We start from the raw sequence: 22,758 nt of genomic DNA, 5'->3' as shown, positions 1-22,758 counted from the left end.
ATGTGTTTGTGGGGGAGGTGAGCCCCACATCCATCCTCATATTCCACCACCTTGATCCCCTTTCTCTATTTTGCTTTTATGTTGCTTATTTCACTTCTAAAAAAATTTTAGGAGTTTTTAAATATGGACCACTTAAAAAATGTTTATTTGTTATGTTTTGGATTTTTGGCCATGAGGCATGTGGGATCGTAGCTTCCTGACCAGAGATCAAACCCACACCCCCTGCAATGAAAGGTGAAGTCTTAACCACTGGACTGCCAGGGAAGTCCCCCACTTCTAATTTTTTTTTTTTTTTATTAATGAAAGCTTTAGTGGGTAAAGAGAAGAGAATCCCTTTGGAAACTTTAGATGACTTAGCCTAGCTTCCTCCCAATAAAAATAGCTACCTCCATTGCTGAAATACATAATACTATTTTCCTTTTTTTTTTTTTTTTTACTGGTGTATAGTTGCTTTATAATATTGTGTTGGTTTCTACTGTACAGGAAAGTGAAAGGGCTCTATGTGTACATATCCCCTTTGTTGGATTTCCTTCCCATTTAGGTCACCACAGAGCATTGAGCAGAGTTCCCTGTGCTATTCAGTACATTCTTATTAGTTACCTATTTTACACATAGTATTAACTATGTATACTGCTAACTGCTAAGTCACTTAAGTCGTGTCCGACTCTGTGAGACCCCATGGACAGCAGACCACCAGGCTCTGCTGTCCATGGGATTCTCCAGGCAAGAACACTGGAGTGGGTTGCCATTTCCTTCTCCAATGCATGAAAGTGAAAAAGTGAAAGTGAAGTCGCTCAGTCGTGTCCAACTCTTCGAGACCCCATGGACTCCAGCCTACCAGGCTGGCACCCCACTCCAGTACCCTTGCCTGGGATTTTCCAGGCAAGAGTACTGGAGTGGGTGCCATTGCCTTCCCATTAACTATGTATAAAATATCAGTGCATATATGTCAATTGAAATATGTTATTATATATGAAATATATCTCACTAAGATGAGGATAAAGAATTAGATAAAATAAACTTGATGGGTGAAGAAGGCAATGGCACCCCACTCCAGTACTCTTGCCTGGAAAATCCCATGGACGGAGGAGCCTGGTGGGCTGTAGTCCATGGGGTCACGAAGAGTGGGACACTTACTGAGCTACCTTCACTTTCACTTTCACTTTCATGCGTTGGAGAAGGAAATGGCAACCCACTCCAGTGTTCTTGCCTGGAGAATCCCAGGGACGGCGGAGCCCGGTGGGCTGCCATCTGTGGGGTCGCACAGAGTCGGACACGACTGAAGTGACTTAGCTGCAGCAGCAACAGCAAACTTGATGGGATTACTGTAAGAAATTAAAATTTTATAACTTTACTTTTTAAACCAGATTACCTTAAGAACCTTCCTACTTCTCCAAGTATAAAACCAAACAGTAAATTTATAATTCTGGTAATTTTGGAGCAGAGATAACGATTCACAATAATTTGAGATATGTGCAACAATTATAACGTTAAAAAAAATCTGTGATTTACTTTTTTCCCCAATTGTTTATAGTACTGTGGGTGGTTGCCTGTCTTTACTGAAAGAAATACATTTTGATAGAGATTGGTGAAAATCAGGATGTAGTTTTTTTCCGACTCAAGTTTGTGTTCCCAAGATTAAGAATCTGAGACAGTAAACATTTAATCAGATGTTACCCAATTTGCAAAGCTGTTACCTTTGGCTATCTGTTTTAACCACGTCTACCAAATCCTCATTTAATTTTGTTCAGTGTTATCAAAGGCATACCTTCTGAAATCTAGTTAATATAGATGAAATTGGAAAAACTAGATATTTTGAATGTAGGAGACATAACTTTTTAAATAAACTTTCTGGAATTTCAAGTGCAAAGTTGTATTGTGTGAGGTTCCATGTAACCCAAGTTATAGAATACTTATTAATACATCCGCAGTGCTTCTGGTGCTAAGGAAAAAAAAAAGGTAAAACTTAATTGAATCAAAACTGCTTTGGAGAATTTATTTCATCACTCAGCAAAAGTCTACCAAAAAATACAAGTGAAACACAAATAATATCATCAGAGTCCTTGAGATTTTCCTTTAAGAAGACAGTTGAATGAAAACCAATAATTAACACTTCAAAACACATCCATTCAGCTCAGATGTGTTTTATTTTACTCCCAGCATGCTTTTTCAGAAACACTCTTATCGTGGTCTTTTCATTCAATAGAAAGGTTAACCTTAATAGAATGAGTTGGTCCCTTGTTGGCTGTATACAAATGCCTGTATTTACTCAAGAAACTTATTTTGTGCCTGCAGTCTGTCAGGTACAGCACAACATAATACATCTTTACCAGACTTCCTGTACACAGGTTTGCTGTCAACAAATGTACTAGGTCTCACTAAACTTCCTAAGCAAAGTTAACTGTTTTTTTTTTATTACATTTGCTATCTTGAGCAAATCCATCACTTACAAGAATCTGTATTTCTTTTAAAGTTGAAGGAAATAATATCATCAATATCTGTTTCTCCAAAGAAAGAATCATACATTTAAATTTATGTACAAAGAAAAGTTGTATTTTATTGTGCTAAAATATTAAAGTGATTTAAAATTAAAGCTCCCCTTTCCCTGACAACTTCTTCTCATTGGTTTATTTTGGTTTTAAAAACATCATGTCTTCCTTTCTTTCAGATAAGTTTTACTTTCTTCTTCTGGGTCTAAGTGATAAGCTAATTTTGATATGGCATTTCTCCAGGACAGTTTTTCAGAGTAATTCCAGGAAGCAGGAGTCATAGAATTAACAAGAGTACCTGTTTAGAATCCAGATTCCTGGGCTCCATGAAAGATATGTTGAATCAGAAGCTTTGTAATGAACATAGGAGCCTGCATTTTGACAGGTTCCTCAAATGAGCCTCATGTTCACTACAGTTTGACAGCCACTGCTTTTGAGTCTAATGTATTTCAGTGTGGAGAGAAAATTGCTAACAAGAACTCTTTATATAAAAGACATCATAGAATGTAGTTCTCTGCACAACTGAGATGATGGGGCATTCATTTTCTCTTGTATAGTTTTGAACCCACTAAATAGGAATTAGTAACAAATTAGTCTGTCTTTGCTAAGGACAGCTAAAGTTTCACATCTCATCTTAAAAAAAGGTTCCAGTCAATTTTATTAATATATGAAAATCAATTAGTAAAAATACATCTTAATTCATCAGAGAAATGCAGGAATCTGTCGTGGTATTCAGCTGAACCATGGGGCCCTGTGATACATAATGTGGAGGTAAGAGCACTGTTTTTTTTTGTTTTTGCTTCTTACTAATGTACAATATTATATAATTTTCTGGTGTACAATATTATATAATTTTCAGGTATACAATAGAGTGGTTCACAATTTTCAAAGGTTGTGTTCTCCTTATAAAACATTGACTACACTCCCTGTGTTAGACAAATATATCCTTATAGCTTGTTTTATATATAGTCGTTTGTAGCCCTAATTCCCTACCCCTGTTGTGCCCTTTCCCCTTTCCCTCTCCACACTGGTAACCACTGGTTTGTTTATCTGCAAATTTGTTTCTTTTTTGTTATATTCATTAGTTTATTTTTTATATTACATGTATAAGTGATATCATACAGAATTTATCTTTCTCATCTTACTTATTTCACTTGGTATAAACCCCTCCAAGTCCATCCATGTTGTTGAAAATGGCAAAATTTCATTGTTTTTCATGACTGTGTAGAATTCCAATGTATATATATACTACACCTTCTTTATCCATTCATCTGTTGTTGGATATTTAGGTTGCTTCCATATTTTGGCAATTGTAAATAATGCTGCTGTGAACACTGGGGTGTGTCTATCTTTATAGCATATTAAAAAGCAGAGATATTACTTTGTCAACAAAGGTCCGTCTAGTCAAGGCTGTGGTTTTTCCTGTGGTCATGTATGGATGTGAGAGTTGGACTGTGAAGAAGGCTGAGCGCTGAAGAATTGATGATTTTGAACTGTGGTGCTGGAGAAGACTCTTGAGAATCCCTTGGACTGCAAGGAGATCCAACCAGTCCATCCTAAAGGAGACCAGTCCTGGGTGTTCATTGGAAGGACTGATGCTAAAGCTGAAACTCCAGTACTTTGGCCACCTCATGCGAAGAGTTGACTCATTGGAAAAGCCTCTGATGCTGGGAGGGATTGGGGGCAGGAGGAAAAGGGGACGACAGAGGATGAGACGGCTGGATGGCATCACTGACTCGATGCACATGAGTGTGGGTGAACTCCGGGAGTTGGTGATGGACAGGGAGGCCTGGCGTCCTGCGATTCATTGGGTCGCAAAGAGTCGGACACAACTGAGTGACTGAACTGACTGAACTGATCTTTATTTTTAATAATTTTATTTATTGGCTGTGCTGGGTTTTCCTTGCTGCAGGGCTTTTCTCTAGTTGTGGCGAGTGGGGGCTACTCTTTAATTGTGGTACACAAGCTTCTCATTGCAGTGGCTTCTCTTGTTGCTGAGCACAGGCTCCAGGGCACACAGGCTTCAGCAGTGGGGTGCATGTATCTTTTTTAACTAGTGTTTTGGATTTTGGGGGGGGGATAAATACCCAAGAGTGGAGTTTCTGGGTCATATGGCAGTTCTGTTTTTAGTTTTTTGATACACTGTTTTTGCTAGTGGCTGCATCAGTTTATATCCTCAAAAAGAGAGTATGTGGCTTTCCCTTTTCTTCACATCCTTGCCAATATTTGTTATATGTATTCTTTTTGATGACAGCCATTCTGACAAGTGTGAGGTAATATCTCATTGTGGTTTTAATTTGCATTTCCCTGATGGTAGTGATATTGAGCATCTTTTTATATGCCTGTTGGCCATGTGTATGACTTCTTTGGAAAAATGTCTATTTAGGTTTCTGCCCATTTTTAATCAAATTGTTTTTTGATATTGAGTTATATGAGGTGTTTATCTATTTTAAATATTAACCCCTTATTGGTCATATCATTTACAAATATTTTCTCCCATTCAGCCTTTTTTAAAATTTTGTCAATGGTTTCCTTTGCTGTGCAAAAAGGTTTTAAGTTTAACTAGGTGACAATGGTTTATTTTTGCTTTTGTTTCCTTTGCTTTAGGAGACAGATCCAAAAAATAGTGTTATGATTTATGTCAAAGAGTTTTCATCGTATGTTTCTTTCTAGGAGTTTTATAGTTTCTAGTCTTATGTTTAGTTCTGTAATCCATTTTATTTTCGTAATCGTGTGAGAACATGTTCTAGTTGTTTTACATGTCACTGTCCAGTTTCACCAGTATCACTTATTGAGCAGACTGCCTTTTTTCCATCGTGTATGCTTGCCTTTGTTTTTATCAGAGATTGACCATAAGTTTATTTCTGGGTTCTAGTCTGTTCCATTGATCTGCATGTCTGTTTTTGTGCCAGAGCCATACTGATTTGATTTCTGTAGCTTGGTAGTATATAGTCTGAAGTTAAGGAGTGAGATCCTTCCAGTTCTGTTCTTCTTTATAAAGACTGTTTTTACTATTTGGGGCCTTTTGTGTTTCCATACAAATTTTAAAATTATTTTTTCTATTTCTGTGAAAAATGTCTTGGGCATTTTAATACAGATTGCATTGAACTGTAGATTTCCTTGATCATTTTAACAATATTCTTCCAAAACATGAACACAATATATCTTTCTGTTTGTTGTTTTCAATCTCTTTCAGTGTCCTATAGTTTTCCAAGGTCTCTTATTGCTACTTCCTTGGAAGATTTATTCCTACATATTTTATTACTTTTGATAGGATCATAAGTGGGATTGTTTCCTTAGTTTCTTTTTCTGTTTGCTGTTAATGTATAGAAAAGCAACCAATTTTTGTTTATTACTTTTGTATCCTGCAACTTTACCAGATTCATTAATAAGCTTTAGTAGTTTTTTGATGGTGTCTTTAGGATTTTCTGTTTAGCCATGTCACCTGCAAACAATGACAGTTTTACTTTTCCAGTTTGAATTCCTTTTATTTCTTGTCTGATTGCTGTGACTAAGATTTCCAATACTATATTGAATAAAAGTGGTGAAAATGGACATCCTTGCCTTGTTTCTGATGTTAGAGTGAATGCTTTTAGCTTTTCACTGTTAAGAATGTTAGCTGTGTGTTTGCCATATATGGCCTATATTATGTTGAGGTAGGTTCCCTTTACTCTCACTTTTTGGAGTATTTTTATCATAAATGGGTGTTGAATTTTTTCAAAGCTTTCTCTGCATCTATTGTTTTTTTTTTTTTTCAGTTTGTTAATGTGTTGTATTACACTGATTTGTGGATGTTGAAGAATCCTTGCATCTCTGGAATAATGATCCTTTTAATGTATTGTTGGATTCAGTTTGCTAGTATTTTGTTGAGTATTTGTGCATTTATGTTCATCAATGATATTGGCCAGTAATTTTCTTTTTTTTGGTGGTATCTTTGCCTGGTTTTGGTATCAGGGTGATGGTGGCCTTGTAGAATGAACTCCAGAATTTCCTCCTCCTGCAATTCTTTAGACAAGTTTCAGAAAGATAGATGTTAAACACTCTTCCTTAAATGTTTGATAGAATTCACCTGTGAAGCCATCTGGTCCTGGACTTTGATTTGTTGGAAGTTTTTAAATCACTTTCATTTTTAGTACTTGTGATTGATCTGTTCATATTTTCTGTTTTTTCCTGGTTCAGTCTTAACAGGTTGTATGTTTCTAAGAATTTGTCCATTTCTTCTAGGTTGTCCATTTTATTGGCTTATAGTTGTTTGTGATAGTCTCTTATAATCCTTTGTATTTCTGTGGTGTCAGTTGTAGTTCCTCCTTTTTCATTTCTAATTTTATTGATTTGAGTCCTCTCCCTTTTTTTTCCTTGTTGAGTCTGGCTAAAGATTTATCAATTTTATTTTCTCAAAGAACCAGCTTTTAGTTTCATTGGTGTTTCCTGTTGTTCATCTCTGCCTAATTTATTTCTGCTCTAATCTTTATGATGTCTTTCCTTCTGCTAACTTTGGATTTTGTTTGTTCTTCTTTCTCTAGTTGCTTTAGGTGTAAGGTTAGGTTGTTTTGAGATTTTTCTTTTTTCTTGAGGTAAGATTGTTTTGTTATACATTTCCCTCTTAAAACTGCTTTTGCTGCATCCATTATGTTTTGGACCATCTGTTTTCTTTAGTTTCGTGGCCTGAGATGTCCCAGCACTGGTGCCTACAGACTATTGGACCAGGTGTGGTGGGTCCTGAGCTAATATGCTAGATAGAGGAAGGATTCCACAGTGGCAACCCACCAGCACCAGAGTCCCTGTGATAGAAGTAGTTCCCCAAGATGCCAATGGCAATGTCTTTGTCAAGGTGAGCTTCAGTTGCCCCTTAATTCTCTGGGAGACTCTCCAAGGTTAGTAGGTAGATCTGACCCAGGCTCCTCTCAAATTACTTCCTCTGTCCTGGGTCCAGGAAAGGTGTCAGATTTTGTGTATGCCCTTTAAGAGTGAAGTCTTTATTTCTCCCAGCCCCCTGGGACTCCCTAAAATAAGCCCTGCTGGCCCTGAAAGCCAAATGCTCTGGGGGCTTATCTTCCTGGTGCAGGATTCCTGGGCTAGGGAGCTAAATGTGGGACCTCTCACTCCTTTGGGAGAAACTTTGCAATTGCTATTACTCTGTTTTTGGATCACCTAACCGAGAAGGGGGGGGTTGTTGTGAGATTTGACTGTATCACAGTTCTGTTATCCCTACTTGTCTTATGGCTCCTTCTTTATATATTAAGTTGTAAAATACCTTTTCTGGTAGCTTCTGGCTTTTTCACTGATGGTTGTTCTGCACATAGTTGTGATTTGGGTGCACCTGTGAGAGGAGGTGAGCTCAGGGTCCTTCTGCTCTGCCATCCTGCACAGTCCTCTCAAGAACATTGGTTGTGATTTCAAATGCAGACCCAGTACTTACTAACTGAATGACTCTGAGTTCTAATTTTCTCAACTGCCCAAGGTTGTAAAGAGCAAATGAAATATAGTAAAGTAAATAAATCTTTGTAAATTATAAATAGCCATACAGACATAGGAAATTTATGTTTCCTAGAGGCTTTTATCGGAGAAGGCAATGGCACCCCACTCTAGTACTCCTGCCTGGAAAACCCCATGGATGGAGGAGCCTGGAAGGCTGCAGTCCATGGGGTTGCTAAGAGTCGGACACGACTGAGCGACTTCACTTTCACTTTTCACTTTCATGCATTGGAGAAGGAAATGGCACCCACTCCAGTGTTCTTGCCTGGAGAATCCCAGGGACGGGGGAGCCTGATGGGCTGCCGTCTATGGGGTCACACAGAGTTGGACACGACTGAAGCAACTTAGCAGTAGAGGCTTTTATTACATGATGTTTTACTGATTTATATTTTCTGAATGTAAACTCCACAAGGGCAAAAAATGTCATGTCTTGTTTACTTTGTACTCCAGAACCTTGTATTGTGGTACATAGTAGACACAATTGTGCAACTCTGAGTTTATGGATTACTACTACAATATCCAGAAAAAACTACATTTTAGTAAACATATCAGATTAACTAGGTGATTTTTTTGGATTTATCTCAAAGGTCACCTCATGTTCAGAAGACACAATATAGAGGGTTTTTTTTTTAAAGAAACGTATGTAAATCTTTCTTTAATGTGCTACTTGCTTCTATTAACAAAATGTATTTACTTAAGATGTTTCCGTTATCTTCCCAAGTCCCAGCATATAAGGTGTCAGGCCCATTTCAAGCATTATAGCTACTATTTATTGTCAGGGAAATGTACAAAAATGAAAGCATTTCTTTTACATTTTAGAATTTATGAAGCATATTTCTGAATTCTTTCAGCTCTCACAACTACTTTGTTAGGTGGGTTACTTCTTTCATATGAGAAGTAAAACCAAAGTCATGGAGTCATCAATGTCATTTTTATTCATTACCATTTCTAACAGCTTGGAAATTATTTCACAAGTTCCCTGTGTCTGGCAAGAAACGATGCTCTTTCTAAATTGCAGTTTCAAATAATTTTGTTTTATGAAGATTAATAGATTACACTGCATCATATATTAAAAAGATGAGACTTAAAAGTTTCTAGGATTAGAATAAAGCATTTCTTTCCAGAAAATATAAAAGCAAATTATCTTGTCCAGCACCACAGCAGTGATTTACACCTGAGGATGATGCTGTGAGGTATCTTTCCAGAAGAGTGGTGAAGGCTGTGAACTGTCACTGCCACATTCTGTCCTCTGGTTCCATTCGGAATGCCTGCAGCTTCCAATAGGCTGGTTGAGGGCAGAGACCTAAAGACTGGGCTTACAACTCTGGCTTTTAATGAAGGCTCTTAATCACATGCTCAGATTTCTCTTCTAAAACAGCAATTTGCTAAAATGTTTACCCCAAATCTAAAACTACTTCTTGCTTTCAAAGTAACTAAGATAGTTCAAGATAGCAGTTGTGTCCTTAACAAAGACTTACCCTTTATAGAATTATAATATCATCTTTGGTAAAAATCATTTTGGAGAACTTGTGGCAATTAACTTAAAAAAGGTTATTAACAGCTTGTTAGTTACCATGGAGCCATTACATTACAAATAAAACACAAAGATTTTATGCACTTGCATGGATCCCAACATCTGTCTCAAACATATACTTTTCAAATCAAGGGTCAGACTGTTTGGGTACATCCGAGACACACAACACAGACTTAATCCCACACAATGCTTTGTTAGTATACCCCAGCATACTATTTGTCTTGGCAACTGTGATTTCAAAAACTAACAGCAGATGACTTACAAGGAAACTTTTCCTTTTGTATATAGTTCGGAGCTTTTCCTTTTGTATATAGACTGGTCTCAAAAAAGCAGAGACTTCTGGCTTTTGGAGAACAAACTAAAATATCCTAAAGGAATACCTTCATTCTTACCTGAGGTGAGACAGGTAACCAGGAGAAAAGGATCTTATTATACCAGTGAGCTACATCCTTAGAATAGTTGGAGTTTAGAACCTTTAAGAGCTTCAGATTTAGAATCTGACAGTTGAGACTCTTTAGTGCTTCCCATGAATAGGAAAATCCTATGAATCTTAAACATAAGACTGCTGAAAACAAAGAGGGGAGCTAGGGAAGACAGGATACAGATAGATTTTATTTCCTCCCTTTTGTACTCTTCTGTTTTCTTGTCAGGGCAGGAGCAAGGACAAAACCTGATTGAGAAGAAACTGGGCCGAATTGAACAAGGCAGTCTGGGTCTGGAAGACTGGGCTGATTCTTCATCCCTCTCGTGAGCATCAGCAAGTCTTTCTGCTGACTTGTAGGGGGTGGGCATGTCAGAGTAGTTGGTCAGCGCCCACTTCCTCTTCACTATTCTTACTGCCACCCACGTTTGCCAGCTGGCTGGAAATGTAATGTCCTTCAGGACCTGCTCTTTTACACTGTAACTCCGAGCTTCCCAATTCCAGAGGCTTATTAATATGAGGCAGGGGGTTTCTTTTATCTGATTCTAGCAATCTATATTTAGCATGAATGAAGTGTAATCTTTGGTGGGAATTTTCATCCGAAAGTGGGTGCTGACAAGCCTGATGCAGTAGAAAGCTCTGGGCCTGGGGTTCTAGAACCATGATTCCTAAGGGTAGTAGCTCAGCTATGTATTAGATGTTTTCTTCATTTAAAAATAGAGAATAATGCCTCTTTATAGTATTATTAGTAATTGTAAGGGTAAAATAAGATAATGCAAGAGAAACTCTAGTCATTTATAGTCTTGATACCTAGTAATAAATGTTAGAAGAATTTCAGCCTCTCATTGGTAGGAAATATGAGAGAGTCAAGGTGGGTGGGAGAGAGGGAGAGACTGGCTTCTCACAGAAATGTTCTCAATTTCTGCTTCCTTAAAACTCATTTCCCTGTGGCTCAGCCTCTAGGGAGGTAATAGAAATGAAATACTGGTGATGCAGTTAAGTACTACCTGAGTTAAGTACTTCCTTTTCTCCTTTTCTGTAAGTGTCTCCGCACCCTATGGAGTTCAGCAAAAGAAAGCGCTGTGACCTGGAAACAGAGTGTGAATTACCCAGTGAACCACAAATATTTGACACCTGGAATCATAAATCCATATATTTGGAACTTTAGTAGAGCTGTTTTTAACCCAAGTGGTAGGTAGGCTTGGTGACAACATGAAGGTACATGCCACAGAGGTATATTATTCCAGTGGCACACCTTTTCTCCCCAGTAATGCCATATACACTTGTATCACTGTGTTTATATGATTGGCTAAAGACTGCCCTGATTAATGGCTGCATGAAGGAATAATAATTAGCAATCAGAGCAAAATTAAATTCCTGGCTGATTCTGAGCCCCTGAGTAAAATCCAACCCTTAAGGATACTGTCACATTCCTTCATTTACTAGCCATTATGCCACCAGTCACCCTAATTAAGATGGAGATTTGTACGTATTAAAAACATATAATCTTTTGATCTTTCGAGGAGCTATTTGCCATTTTTTGCTTGCCTAGCATCCCATCACCTTTCTTCTGGGGGAACCCAGTTCAGGTGGATGGACATATGACCCAAGCCTGGTCAGTTAGAGTGCCCCCCTACACCCCATGCTGCTTCCACCATACCTATGAGCAAAGACACCTTTCCTTTCTTATTCTGAACTGGGTAACTTTCACTTGCATTCAAGAGACTCAAGCATAAAAAATTATAGCCACCACTTTTGGGTCTGATTTAGCAATGGTTAACACCATGCTTATTATTTAAGCATGTAGAGCAGTTCTAAGAGTGTTTTAGCAGTAAGAATAAGAAAACATGTCTAACTTATTGAGTCAATGAATATCCTCTAGAGACTTCATGGGAAACAGATTCCGCCGTCACCACTATAGTTTGGTTTTGTGAGCTAAACTTCCACCATGCCTTAAAGCAAAAGTCAACATGCACAGATTTCACAAGATTGTTTTACTAGAATTTAGCAGGGAGGAGATGAGATAGTCAAATTTTCACAAAAGAAAACCTTCAGATCTCAGCCAAATAAAATTCAAGTTCTTATTTCAGTCTCAACTGGCCTGGATACCAAAGCAACCTCTCCAGGCATGCACTGTTCAAACTGTGAGTTTTGTGGCCACCCTTTCATGCCCCTGAGCTCTCTGCATCATGTCTCAGCAATCCCAGACACGAATTCTGAAAAATTCCTTCTGCCTATATGGTTTTCCTCATCCAGCTGAGAATGCTGCTGGCTACTGTGAAGTTGTTCACCAACCATAGGCTCTGGTCCATACAGCTTTCTTCTTAAACTCTGGGAGAACTCTCAAGGACAGCAGGGTAGCTAAAGGGGACAAAAAAAAGCACACTGTTTCATTTGGTGCAGTTACATTTGAAAAGATCATTTAGATCAAAAAGGTGTCAGAACAGAACTTGACTTGTTCCTGCTTGGCTAATCTTTAAGAATGACTATCATGCCTTAGATAGAATTTTAATGGAAGAAGCCATTAGTAAAGGTTGAGGAAAAGGTCTGTTTTAAGTTACTTTGCAACCAGTTAGTGGGAAGTTCCACAGAATTAAAACAAACTGACTTCTGGGATGCTGGTGTTGCTCTTTTTCTTAATCCAAGTGCTGACTACATAGGTATGTTCCCTTTGTAAAAATCTACTTGAGCACTTTTCTACACGAATATGACTTTTCCACTAAATGTCTTATTAAAAGGTAAACAAACTGATCCTGTAATGAAGTTAGGATTTCATGGGCTCAATTTAAAGTAAGGAAGTTGTGTGTAATCCCTCTAGGTAACTTATTATATATCTTATTTTAGAATATGAATATAAATATCAATATATTGATATATTTTTTAAGTATTATACTGTGAGAGAATGAAGATAAGCCAGAGTTACACAATAATTATGTGTGACTCTAATAAGCCCTTGAATATATGACCAAGTGAACATGTACTTCCTTGACCCAAATAACAATTTGTCTCACTGGAATTAACTGTTATCTTCATGACTTAAGACAGCATATGTTGGGAACAACCAATGGTATCATGGACGCATGGCCCTTAAAATGAGTCCAAACTCCCCAAGGAAAATAAGTAGAGGAAGTCCTAGTAGCAAGTTTCTTGGGAATGGTCAAGTGAAAATATGTCAGACCACTGCTCTGATCCTCAGTGAAGCTCTGTGGTTGATCAGAATCACCTTCCTACACATGCCCTGCCACCCACATTAGAGGTAGGAACAATACATTAGATAATTCTTGCTTGTTAGGCAATCAATACAATACACCATACTTAAAGCAAAATATGGTCAGTTATCACAAGGGTAGGCCAACAGGCAACTTTCCCAAGGTAAGACTTTCCAGTACAGTAACTTAAAGCATGTCAGGGGCATCAGTGGCAGCCACTGGGAGGATCCTGACCCCCAAGTCCCAAGATGTGGATGACAGTACAAGCTGTCTCGGACCACAGAACCAACACCCAGAAGATGTTTGAGGTTTGAGTAAAAACATCCATGTAATTTGCACAGAAAGATAGCTTATATTTGTGGATCCTGCAGTCATAGTTTAACAGTCAATAGAGATGTATAAGGAAAAGGCAATGGCACCCCACTCCAGTACTCTTGCCTGGAAAATCCCATGGACAGAGGAGCCTGGTAGGCTGCAGTCCATGGGGTCACAAAGAGTCGGATACGACTGAGTGACTTTCCTTTCACTTTTCACTTTCATGCATTGGAGAAGGAAATGGCAACCCACTCCAGTGTTCTTGCCTGGAGAATCCCAGGGACCGGGGAGCCTGGTGGGCTGCCGTCTATGGGGTTGCACAGAGTCGGAAATGACTGAAGTGACTTAGCAGCAGCAGAGATGTATAAAAAACATGCTGCTGCTGCTAAGTCGCATTAGTCGGGTCTGACTCTGTATGACCCCATAGACGGCAGCCCACCAGGCTCCTCCATCCCTGGGATTCTCCAGGCAAGAACACTTGAGTGGGTTGCCATTTCCTTCTCCAATAAAAAACATGAAAACCATCTAAATGCCTGGAAGCATGGGAAATGTCCAATTCCCCCGGCAAAATACTATACAGCCATGAAAAATACTTATGAAGCTAGTATAAGAATAGGTTAAAATGCTTCTAATAATTTTAAAGTAAAAAAAGGCAGTACTCAAAGTGTGCATGTACATTTTTCAATTGGCTATGATTATAACAATGTTAAAACTTACACATAGAGGGGGTAACACTTAGGAAAAATAATCAAAATTGTCATTGTGCAATGGGATTCTGGATTCCTTTTTGCTTATTCTTTTTTACTTTTCTGAATTTTCTAATTTTTATTCAATCATTTTATGATCACAATAAAACATTAAAAAACCACTTAAATAAAAATTAAAGGCCATGAAACTCTTCTCCTGTGGCAGATTCATTTCGATATTTGGCAAAACTAATACAATATTGTAAAGTTTAAAAATAAAATAAAATTTAAAAAAAAAAAAGAAAACTAAAAAAAAAAAAAAATAATAAATCCACTTTCTAATTCAAAAATGCCATATTGGTGACAGCTTCAGATTACTTCTCTAAATTGCACCAAGATGAGCCCTTTCAGGAGCCAGCATACACTAGGATGCTGTTCTCTAGTACAGACAACACTGGATGGTTTTCACCTATGCTGGGTATAAAGGATGAAAGTAATACCTTTTAAAAGATCCTTGGATTTTGCTGAGAGTCCTTCCTTAGGGCTTTCCATGATGCTGAACAGCCAGTCAATGAACTAGAGTGAAAATGAAGAATTGTATCAGATAAACAATCTCAGGATTGGTAAGACATCATTCAAACCCTTGGACCTGCACATGTGCCTAACAAGGACAGTAGTCCCCAGATAATACCTGCCTGGGCTGGGAGAGTGAAGAGGAGATGTGACCAGGCACAAGGGATGGAAATGTTGGAGACAGCCCTCAGTTAAATGACTCAGCAAAGTCAAACCTCCTTCTTTCGCTGATTATCCTGGGAGTTACTATAGTTTAAGAGTGGGGTAGACAGGGGCCCAGAGGGCCTCTGGTGTGCCATGAACATTCTTTCTCATCACTCTAAGAGGCCCCAGAAAGGGTAAGAGCCTTGCCCAAGTCCACTCCCCAGGACTGGCAGAGTCAAGATCTGAACCCAAGTACATCTGGCTTCAAAGCCTCACACTCCTTCTTCACACCATGCTGCCTGCCACCTGGTTCTGTGTGCATCAGGCCTAGGCTCCTAGGTGGGTAGCAAATGGGTAAACACATCAGCTGTAAGCCCCTGTTACTAAAATATGTTTCTGTAGCTACGAATAGTTTGTGCCCAAATGGATATGAAGCCAAGTTGAAATGCAACAGAAAAGGCATAAGACAATTTGCTAGGTAGACCCAAGCATGTTAACTGCAAATAAATCCTGCAAACAAGGTAGAAACTCCACGTACTCATGAGTTTGACTGATCTCCCAGGCATAGCCAAAATTGTTTTTGAATTAGATACTGGGTAATTTCATTGACTGAATGTTCCCTATCTTGACTCACTAAAAAACACTAGTCATAGGTACTAGGCATTTTAATTTTGGACATAGACTGTGGGTTGAAAAGAAAACAGAAAAATAAAATATTCCTAATTCCCTGCTTTAATTAAAATTTTTCTTATTTTCTTTTCCTCAATTTTGTTTTATCATATCCTGCTGGTAAGTAAATAAGTACTACAAATATGTAATAGATGCAAGATATCTATCTACACTGTAGTCCAAAATGAACAGGGTGTCCCAGACCAGAAATAATTAAAGTGAAAAAGAAAATACAAAATTAGAGGTAATAACACTAATGCTTATCAGGTTTAAGAAAACAAAGGCATTTTATTTGAGATGTTCAATGGAGTTGTTCATGGCTGAACTGTGGGTCCACAGTTCAGAAATATTTTTAAAGACTAAGGTTTAGATTTTACAAGTAAGCCACAAAGTTGGCTGTAAGCTTTCAACCTCATAAAGATCCAGTTTGATTAAACGGGACTCAAAAAAATCCTTCAATTGACAATTCAAGATATGTTAGAGCCATGCAATGAGAAATATAGATGTACCTCATTTTCATATGCTCTGCAGGACAGCTAGTAGCCTGGGGAAACTCTATTAAAAACCAAAAGGTACTCCCTATAGTTTGTGTTTTCCTGAGGGCAAAGGTGATGACATTAGGCCTTTACAGATCTCCCCATGGTATCTAGCACAGGCCGGAAGCACCTGGAATGTGGCTACTACATGGAATGAGCTGTGGGGAACCTTAAATATGGTAAAAGATGGGTACTCCAGATTCACAGCTCTCCGGATTTCCCCCACGCATTGTTGATCACCCCCTCCCTTGTTCATCAACTGTATCCTTATCACGTGTGAGCATGCTCTGTCATGTCCGACTCTTTGTGACCCCATGGACTGTAGCCCACCAGGCCACTCTGCCCATGGAATTTTCCAGGGAAGAATACTGGAGTGGGTTGCCATGTCCTACTCCAGGGGATTGTCCCAACCCAGGGATCAAACCTGGGTCTCCTGCATTGGCAGGTGGATTCTTTAACACTGAGAGCCACCGGGGAAGCTCATCCTTATTGTACCATCTTGCAATTTTGAACTTGCCTTCTTGTCTGTCCTCACTAGGAAATTTTGAGCCTTCAGAGAGTTACTCATCCTTTATCCCCAGTATTAAGAACATGTAAGTCTTCAACAAATGAAGGCAAGCACAAGCTTTTCTCTCCGCCTCAGCCCCAACTGTAAGCAAGTTGTTGCCAGTATCATTGTTGTTTTCAGTGAGCAGTTACCCTGAGCCTGAGCTACCCTCAATCTCTGAGGCCCTGCATCTGGCTGAGATCTGAGACTGAGTAAGAAAGCCTGTCGTGTGATTCAGGTTTCACTTATCTCCCACTGCAATTCTACAGCAGAAGCTGCCGAAGAGAAAACGGCTGCCTGCCCTGAAGCAGGTGGCTGCCCGCCTCACCTTCTGGGTCTGTTCCTTCCATGGCTCTTTCTGCAGCAGAAGAGGCATGCTACTGGGAAGGAGAGTGACAGCCTCCTGCAGAGTGACCCTGTGTAATGGACTCCTGCCAAGCAAGCTTGATGCTGGCCCAGCTGGGCCATTTTCCTGGTGCCATGGCAACCAACTGGCACTGAGGCCAAGGAGGAGAGGGGCAGCGTGATCTGCCCATGCAACCACTGCGGCTGCAAATATCAGCAACAAGAAGTCCAAAGCCTATGGCAAAGAAGAAACAGGGTTAGGTCACAGACTTTAACTGCAAAGTACCACGTGTTCACACACAGCTCGCGTCGGGAGGAAATGTTATCTTCCCCCTCGCCGAAGCCTTCCTCCTGCCCCTCCCCTACCCCAGAAGAGGAACTGGATGGGATAGCAGACTGTTTCCATGCTTAATGAAGAGACATTCTGGGCTTTCAGAAGGTTTGAAGGATCCTCTTTCGTAAGTAGAGAAGGCCCAACAGTTTCATTATTATTGTTCTAACATTTCAAGAGGAACATAATCTATTTAATGCCTAATCATACTGAGATCCAAACATTCCTCCTCTGTTTTGGTGTTTTCAAAGAGATTTAAAAATTAATTAAGAGATATATGAACAGGGATATTAAGGTTTATTATCATGTGGCCAAAACTTAAAAAATATGTATAGTATATTCTGTTTTTGAACAGAAACAACATATGACTTTCCATATGCATTAAAAAAATCTGTTTAAAATCCATGCATTTAGATTTTATAGACTAGACACGTAGAAATGATGATAACAAGGGCTACCTCTGAGTTACTACATTACTGTGATTTAAATGATTCTTTCTGTTTATTTATATTTTCTAAGTTTCAAACGATTTTTGTAAGAAAGCAGAGAAAGTTAATATAAACTTTGGAAATACGAGGAAAGCTCAAAAAAAGCTTAAAAAGTACCCCTCAATCTCTTAAAATGCCTAATCTCATTAATGAAAATTTCAAAAAGACACACAGCTCTGGAGAAAAGCTGGGCAGAATATCAAACAATATCCCAGGTTACACATATTTTACTCACACAAGTAAACAGCAGGCCTATAAAACATGGCTATGGAAAAATACAAAAAAAAAAAAAAAAAAATGCACAGCTGAGTCAAGAAAATGGCAAGAATAGGAAAGTGCTTCCTTCATTTTTTTTCATTAATCTTTATTTTTTCTGGTCTTATTCACCTAATACTAGTGATGGTTAACCTCTTTGGGTCATAGATCATTTTCAGGTGAGGTGCAAATTCCCCTTCAATATGTGCGTGTAAGTACTGGCACAAACACAGATTACTTGCACACACTTCAGGAACCCCTTCAAACCAGGTGTTTAAAGCCAAGCTCTGGACCACGGTGGAGGCCAGAGCCCTGGACCCCACAGTCTTTGTGGGATCCAGCTCAGGTGCACAGGACCTTAGATTCCCCCCTAGCTAGAACTTCTGTGTGCTGCCTGTCAAGGGAGGTGTTCTGCTGAAAATATTTTTCAAAGGGCAGCTGTGGGCATCTTCAAGATTCTGGTAAGAACACCCATTTCCTGTGATGTTAGAGAATTGTCATCCTTGTTTCCCAAAAATAAAGGGAGAAAAGAGAGCTGCAAGCAGCAACATGTTCCTCTTTTGGGAGACTAAATATACTCTGTATTTTAAGAAAGCCACAAATGACTCCTCTAGACTGTACCTTGTCAAGAGCCACGTTCTGAACAGACGTTGACTGGTAAGCAACATTTCTGATATAACCCATCAGTTCCAAGAGCCACTCCATTCTCTTCAACACGCCTGAAACAAAAGGACATGTATTACCAGACCATGGTTTTTCTTTGCAGTGTAAGATAGATCAACAATAATTATCATAACTAAAGCGAACGACCCGCTGAGGACTCTCTGCAACAGTTACAAGTCCTCTGATGCTACCTGAGACTTGTTCTCACTCAAGAGAGATTTTTTTTTTTGATACTGTTCACATCAGATGACCTTATTTTGGTCTTTATTTTTAAAAGCTAAATTTATTCTTCGAACCTGATAAAATGGTCAAATGCATTTAATGGAATTTCTAAACACTGGGAGAAACGGGGCATGCCCACGGGTTAGTAGTGTTAAATCTTTGATAATTAATTGTTCTTATAGTCCTCTCTTGCTTAAAGTTCTCAATTTATGACAAAATCATACAGAATACCTATCCTAAAGACATTAAAAAAAAAGCGCCAAAACCAAAACCCAGCTGTAGTAGGCTAAATAGAGAACAAACAATAACATAAATATTATTTTTTCCTTTCAAAAATGAGGATTCCCAGTACAGCAAAGACTACTTGGAAAGATCTTCAAAATTTAGTGCATGAGGAAAATGGCACCATGTTTGTGCCAGTACTTACACGCACATATTGAAGGGGGATTTGCACCCCACCTGAAAATGATCTATGACCCAAAGAGGTTAACCACACTAGTATTAGGTGAATAAGACAAAAAAAGCAAAAAAGATTAAAAAAATGAAGGAAGCACTTTCCTACTCTTGCCATTTTCAAAACTCTTGCCACTTGAAAATTCAAACTAAATTTGAAGGCCAACTGGTTATGACCAAAGGCAATATCAAATTTGTTTCTTTCAAGTATCTTCATGCTTAATTCGGAGAAGGCAATGGCACCCCACTCCAGTATTCTTGCCTGGAAAATTCCAGGGACGGGGGAGCCTGGTGGCTGCAGTCCATGGGGTCGCACAGAGTCAGACACGACTGAGGGACTTCACTTTCATGCATTGGAGAAGGAAATGGCAACCCATCCAGTATTCTTGCCTGGAGAATCCCAGGGACGGGGGAGCCTGGTGGGCTGCCGTCTGTGGGGTCTCACAGAGTCAGACATGACTGAAGCGACTTAGCAGCATCAGCATGCTTAATTGGGAACACCTAAGGTGAGCGCCGAAGAATTGATGCTTTGGAACTGTGGTGTTGGAGAAGACTCTTGAGAGTCCCTTGGACTGCAGGGAGATCCAACCAGTCCATTCTAAAGGAGCTCAGCCCTGGGATTTCTTTGGAGGGAATGATGCTGAAGCTGAAACTCCAGTACTTTGGCCACCTCATGAGAAGAGCTGACTCATTGGAAAAGACTTTGATGCTGGGAGGGATTGGGGGCAGGAGGAGAAGGGGACGACAGAGGATGAGATGGCTGGATGGCATCACTGACTCGATGGACTTGAGTCTGAGTGAACTCTGGGAGTTGGTGATGGACAGGGAGGCCCGGCGTGCTGCGATTCATGGGGTTGCGAAGGGTCGGACACGACTGAGCGACTGAACTGAACTGGTTTTCTACCAGATAAATGTACTTCTGAGGTTGAGTGAAAAAATCTCATTTTTCATCACAGGTTCACTGTTCTTTGGGCAGGCACTAATGTGCAGTGACAACTATCTCAGTTGCCAGCGAGGAAGAGGAATCAAAATTTCCTACACAATCTTGCAAAGAGTATTTAAACTGCATTTGTCAGTCTTCTCTCATGGCCTTTAAAATACAAGAGATGGGGAATATGGCTTACAAGGGCCTTCTAGTCACGTCCAATCTGATCAGGACCTGAACACAGATTTGGAAAATTACAAGCATATGACCAAAGGCATGGAGGAGAAATGAAGGAGCTCCCTATTTATTTTTTTCCTCCTATTAATTTTTAACTGGAGGATAACTGCTTTACAATATTTGCTGACCTCTGCCATACATCAACATGCATCAGCCACTGGTATACATTTATACCAGTGGGTGGGAAGGGGTGGGAGAGGGGAGGGGGTTAAGAAGGGAGGAGAGGTTAAGAAGTGCTCTGTGACAACCCCTTCAAGTTGTCACAGAGCACTGGGTTGAGGGAGCCCTCTCTTTAGATGATTGCTGCTGCTGCTGCTGCTAAGCCGCTTCAGTCACGTCCGACTCTGCAACCCCATAGACGGCAGCCCACCAGTCTCCCCGTCCCTGGGATTCTCCAGGCAAGAACACTGGAGTGGGTTGCCATTTCCTTCTCCAATCTGTAGATGATTATTACAGCATAAATGTCTAAAATGGCCTAAAAGTTGCACCATTCATTAGCAGAGCTTCAGGCCTGCAGTTTCTGGCGTGAGGATGTACTCAGGGTGTCCAGATTTTATTCTTCTCACCCCTGAGAAGTTCTTCTCTAGAATAACTATTTAATTTGTGGTTGCTGCTTTCTTTTTCTGTTTGTTAAATGACCACCCAAAAGCCATGTTCATGCAAACATCAGGCAGAATCCATTAGCATCCATCTGTTTGAGAAACAGAAGCAGGCAGATTCAACCTGGTAAACCTGCTTATGTCTCTGTGGGCCTGGAGGGCCAAATATGAGATCCAAATCTCCAACAGAATTTATTCTCACCTCCAAAGAGTTGATGCTGTGAGCTGTAATTGTGCTTTTCTATCCCAGGTGCTGCTCATTTGGGGGTACCAAGTTCTCACCTGTGTCAAGAAGCCCTAACCTAGTTTTTAAGTTGAGGAAACAATGATAACCTCAAAGAGATGGTAGGCATGTTTGTCTGTCGTGATGTGCTCCCTGGCTGGCCTTACCAGTGTTGGCGTGGCTCACAATCCGTGCCTGGTATAAGCTGTGCAGCGTCATCCAGGCCAGTGTGTCTTTTTCACGGTGCTGGACAGCGACACAGAGCACATCAGTCAAGCCCATCAAGGGGAATCGTCCTTGAGAGACCAAGTAGAGCCTGACAAAGGCAGCCTTTTCTAGGCTACTCTGCAAAAAAGCAAATTGTTCAGTTGCTATTGAATTAACTGAAGTTGTTACAGGACCTTGGGGCAAGGGCAAAAGAGAAAGGGTGAGTTTGAAGTTGATTACCACTCCAAATGCTAAAACTGTTTATTTCCTGCACTGTGAAACCTATCTGCCTGTGTGCTATCTCAAAATGTACCTATAGACAGTTGTAATGTCACCTTCTGCTTTCTCATAAAAACCATCAATGATTTCAAGGGTCAACTGGTGAGGATATTTAGTAAAGACAAATAATAACAATGATAACCAACAAACACAGTACTTACAATGTGCCAGGCATATTTGAAGCACTTAACCTGTGTTAATTTGGCATTTCACAAAGTTTGGTACACAGACCTCTGGGGGACCCCAAGACCCTTTTAGAAGAGAGGGTCTGTGAGGTCAAACTATATTCATAATAGACCCCAAACAGGAGTAATATTCATTGTATTTTTTACTGACACTGGCAATTTTTTAAAAAGCTAGTTTCATTTAAAATATCCTTGTAAACAATAAAATTACTAGTTTTGTTAAACCGCTGCCCTTGAATACACATCTTTGTAATGTTCTGCATGACCAAGTGGGAAGTATGCATAAAGGTCTTGTGCTGCTCCCAGTGTGATGTTCGTCTCAAGGAGAAAGTTGTGAGAGTGAGTTGTGAGCTGAAATAGCCACTCTTTTCACAGACCCCCATTTACTTGAAAGAATGATTCAAAAAAAAAACAAATGATGGTTATGAAAACTGAGTATTTGATTATTTTTTAAAAGTGAAGGAAGTGAGACTGCCATTTCCAAGGAAAATACTTGATAGCAGTTACTGCCAATGACAAAATGTGTCCTTTTAAGCGAAAATTAGATTTTTGGAAAATCTGTATCTGCTACTATGACTTTGGCAGCTTCCCAAGATACATGTAAGACATATATGCATAAAAGACTTTTCTGATGAGGTTGCTGGTAATAGTGACAAATACAATGTTCTGATGTTTATAATGAAATGTACCAACATTTGGAAGATTTTCAAAATTTAGTGACTCAATATTTTCCAAATGACCAATATAT

At 39.5% G+C, this 22,758-nt stretch overlaps 1 protein-coding gene across 2 annotated transcripts in view; it reads right to left on the bottom strand.

Moving 5' to 3' along the window:
* Positions 1-8,308: 8,308 nt before the first annotated feature.
* Positions 8,309-22,758, bottom strand: part of FOCAD (focadhesin) — a 307,210-nt gene continuing 292,760 nt past the window's right edge. For both annotated transcript variants that reach the window (XM_005898491.2, XM_070375958.1), the window contains 5 exons: positions 21,507-21,684; positions 18,639-18,736; positions 16,927-17,178; positions 14,630-14,705; positions 8,309-12,280 (listed from right to left, as the gene is read on the bottom strand). In XM_005898491.2, the coding sequence (XP_005898553.2) occupies positions 12,207-12,280; positions 14,630-14,705; positions 16,927-17,178; positions 18,639-18,736; positions 21,507-21,684 (678 nt within the window). In that variant the 3' untranslated portion in view covers positions 8,309-12,206. The remainder of the gene's footprint in view (positions 12,281-14,629; positions 14,706-16,926; positions 17,179-18,638; positions 18,737-21,506; positions 21,685-22,758) is intronic.

This window comes from Bos mutus, chromosome 8 (assembly GCF_027580195.1).
Source record: "Bos mutus isolate GX-2022 chromosome 8, NWIPB_WYAK_1.1, whole genome shotgun sequence".
Taxonomy (NCBI): Eukaryota; Metazoa; Chordata; class Mammalia; order Artiodactyla; family Bovidae; genus Bos; species Bos mutus.
This window is presented reverse-complemented; position numbering and strand designations above follow the sequence as displayed.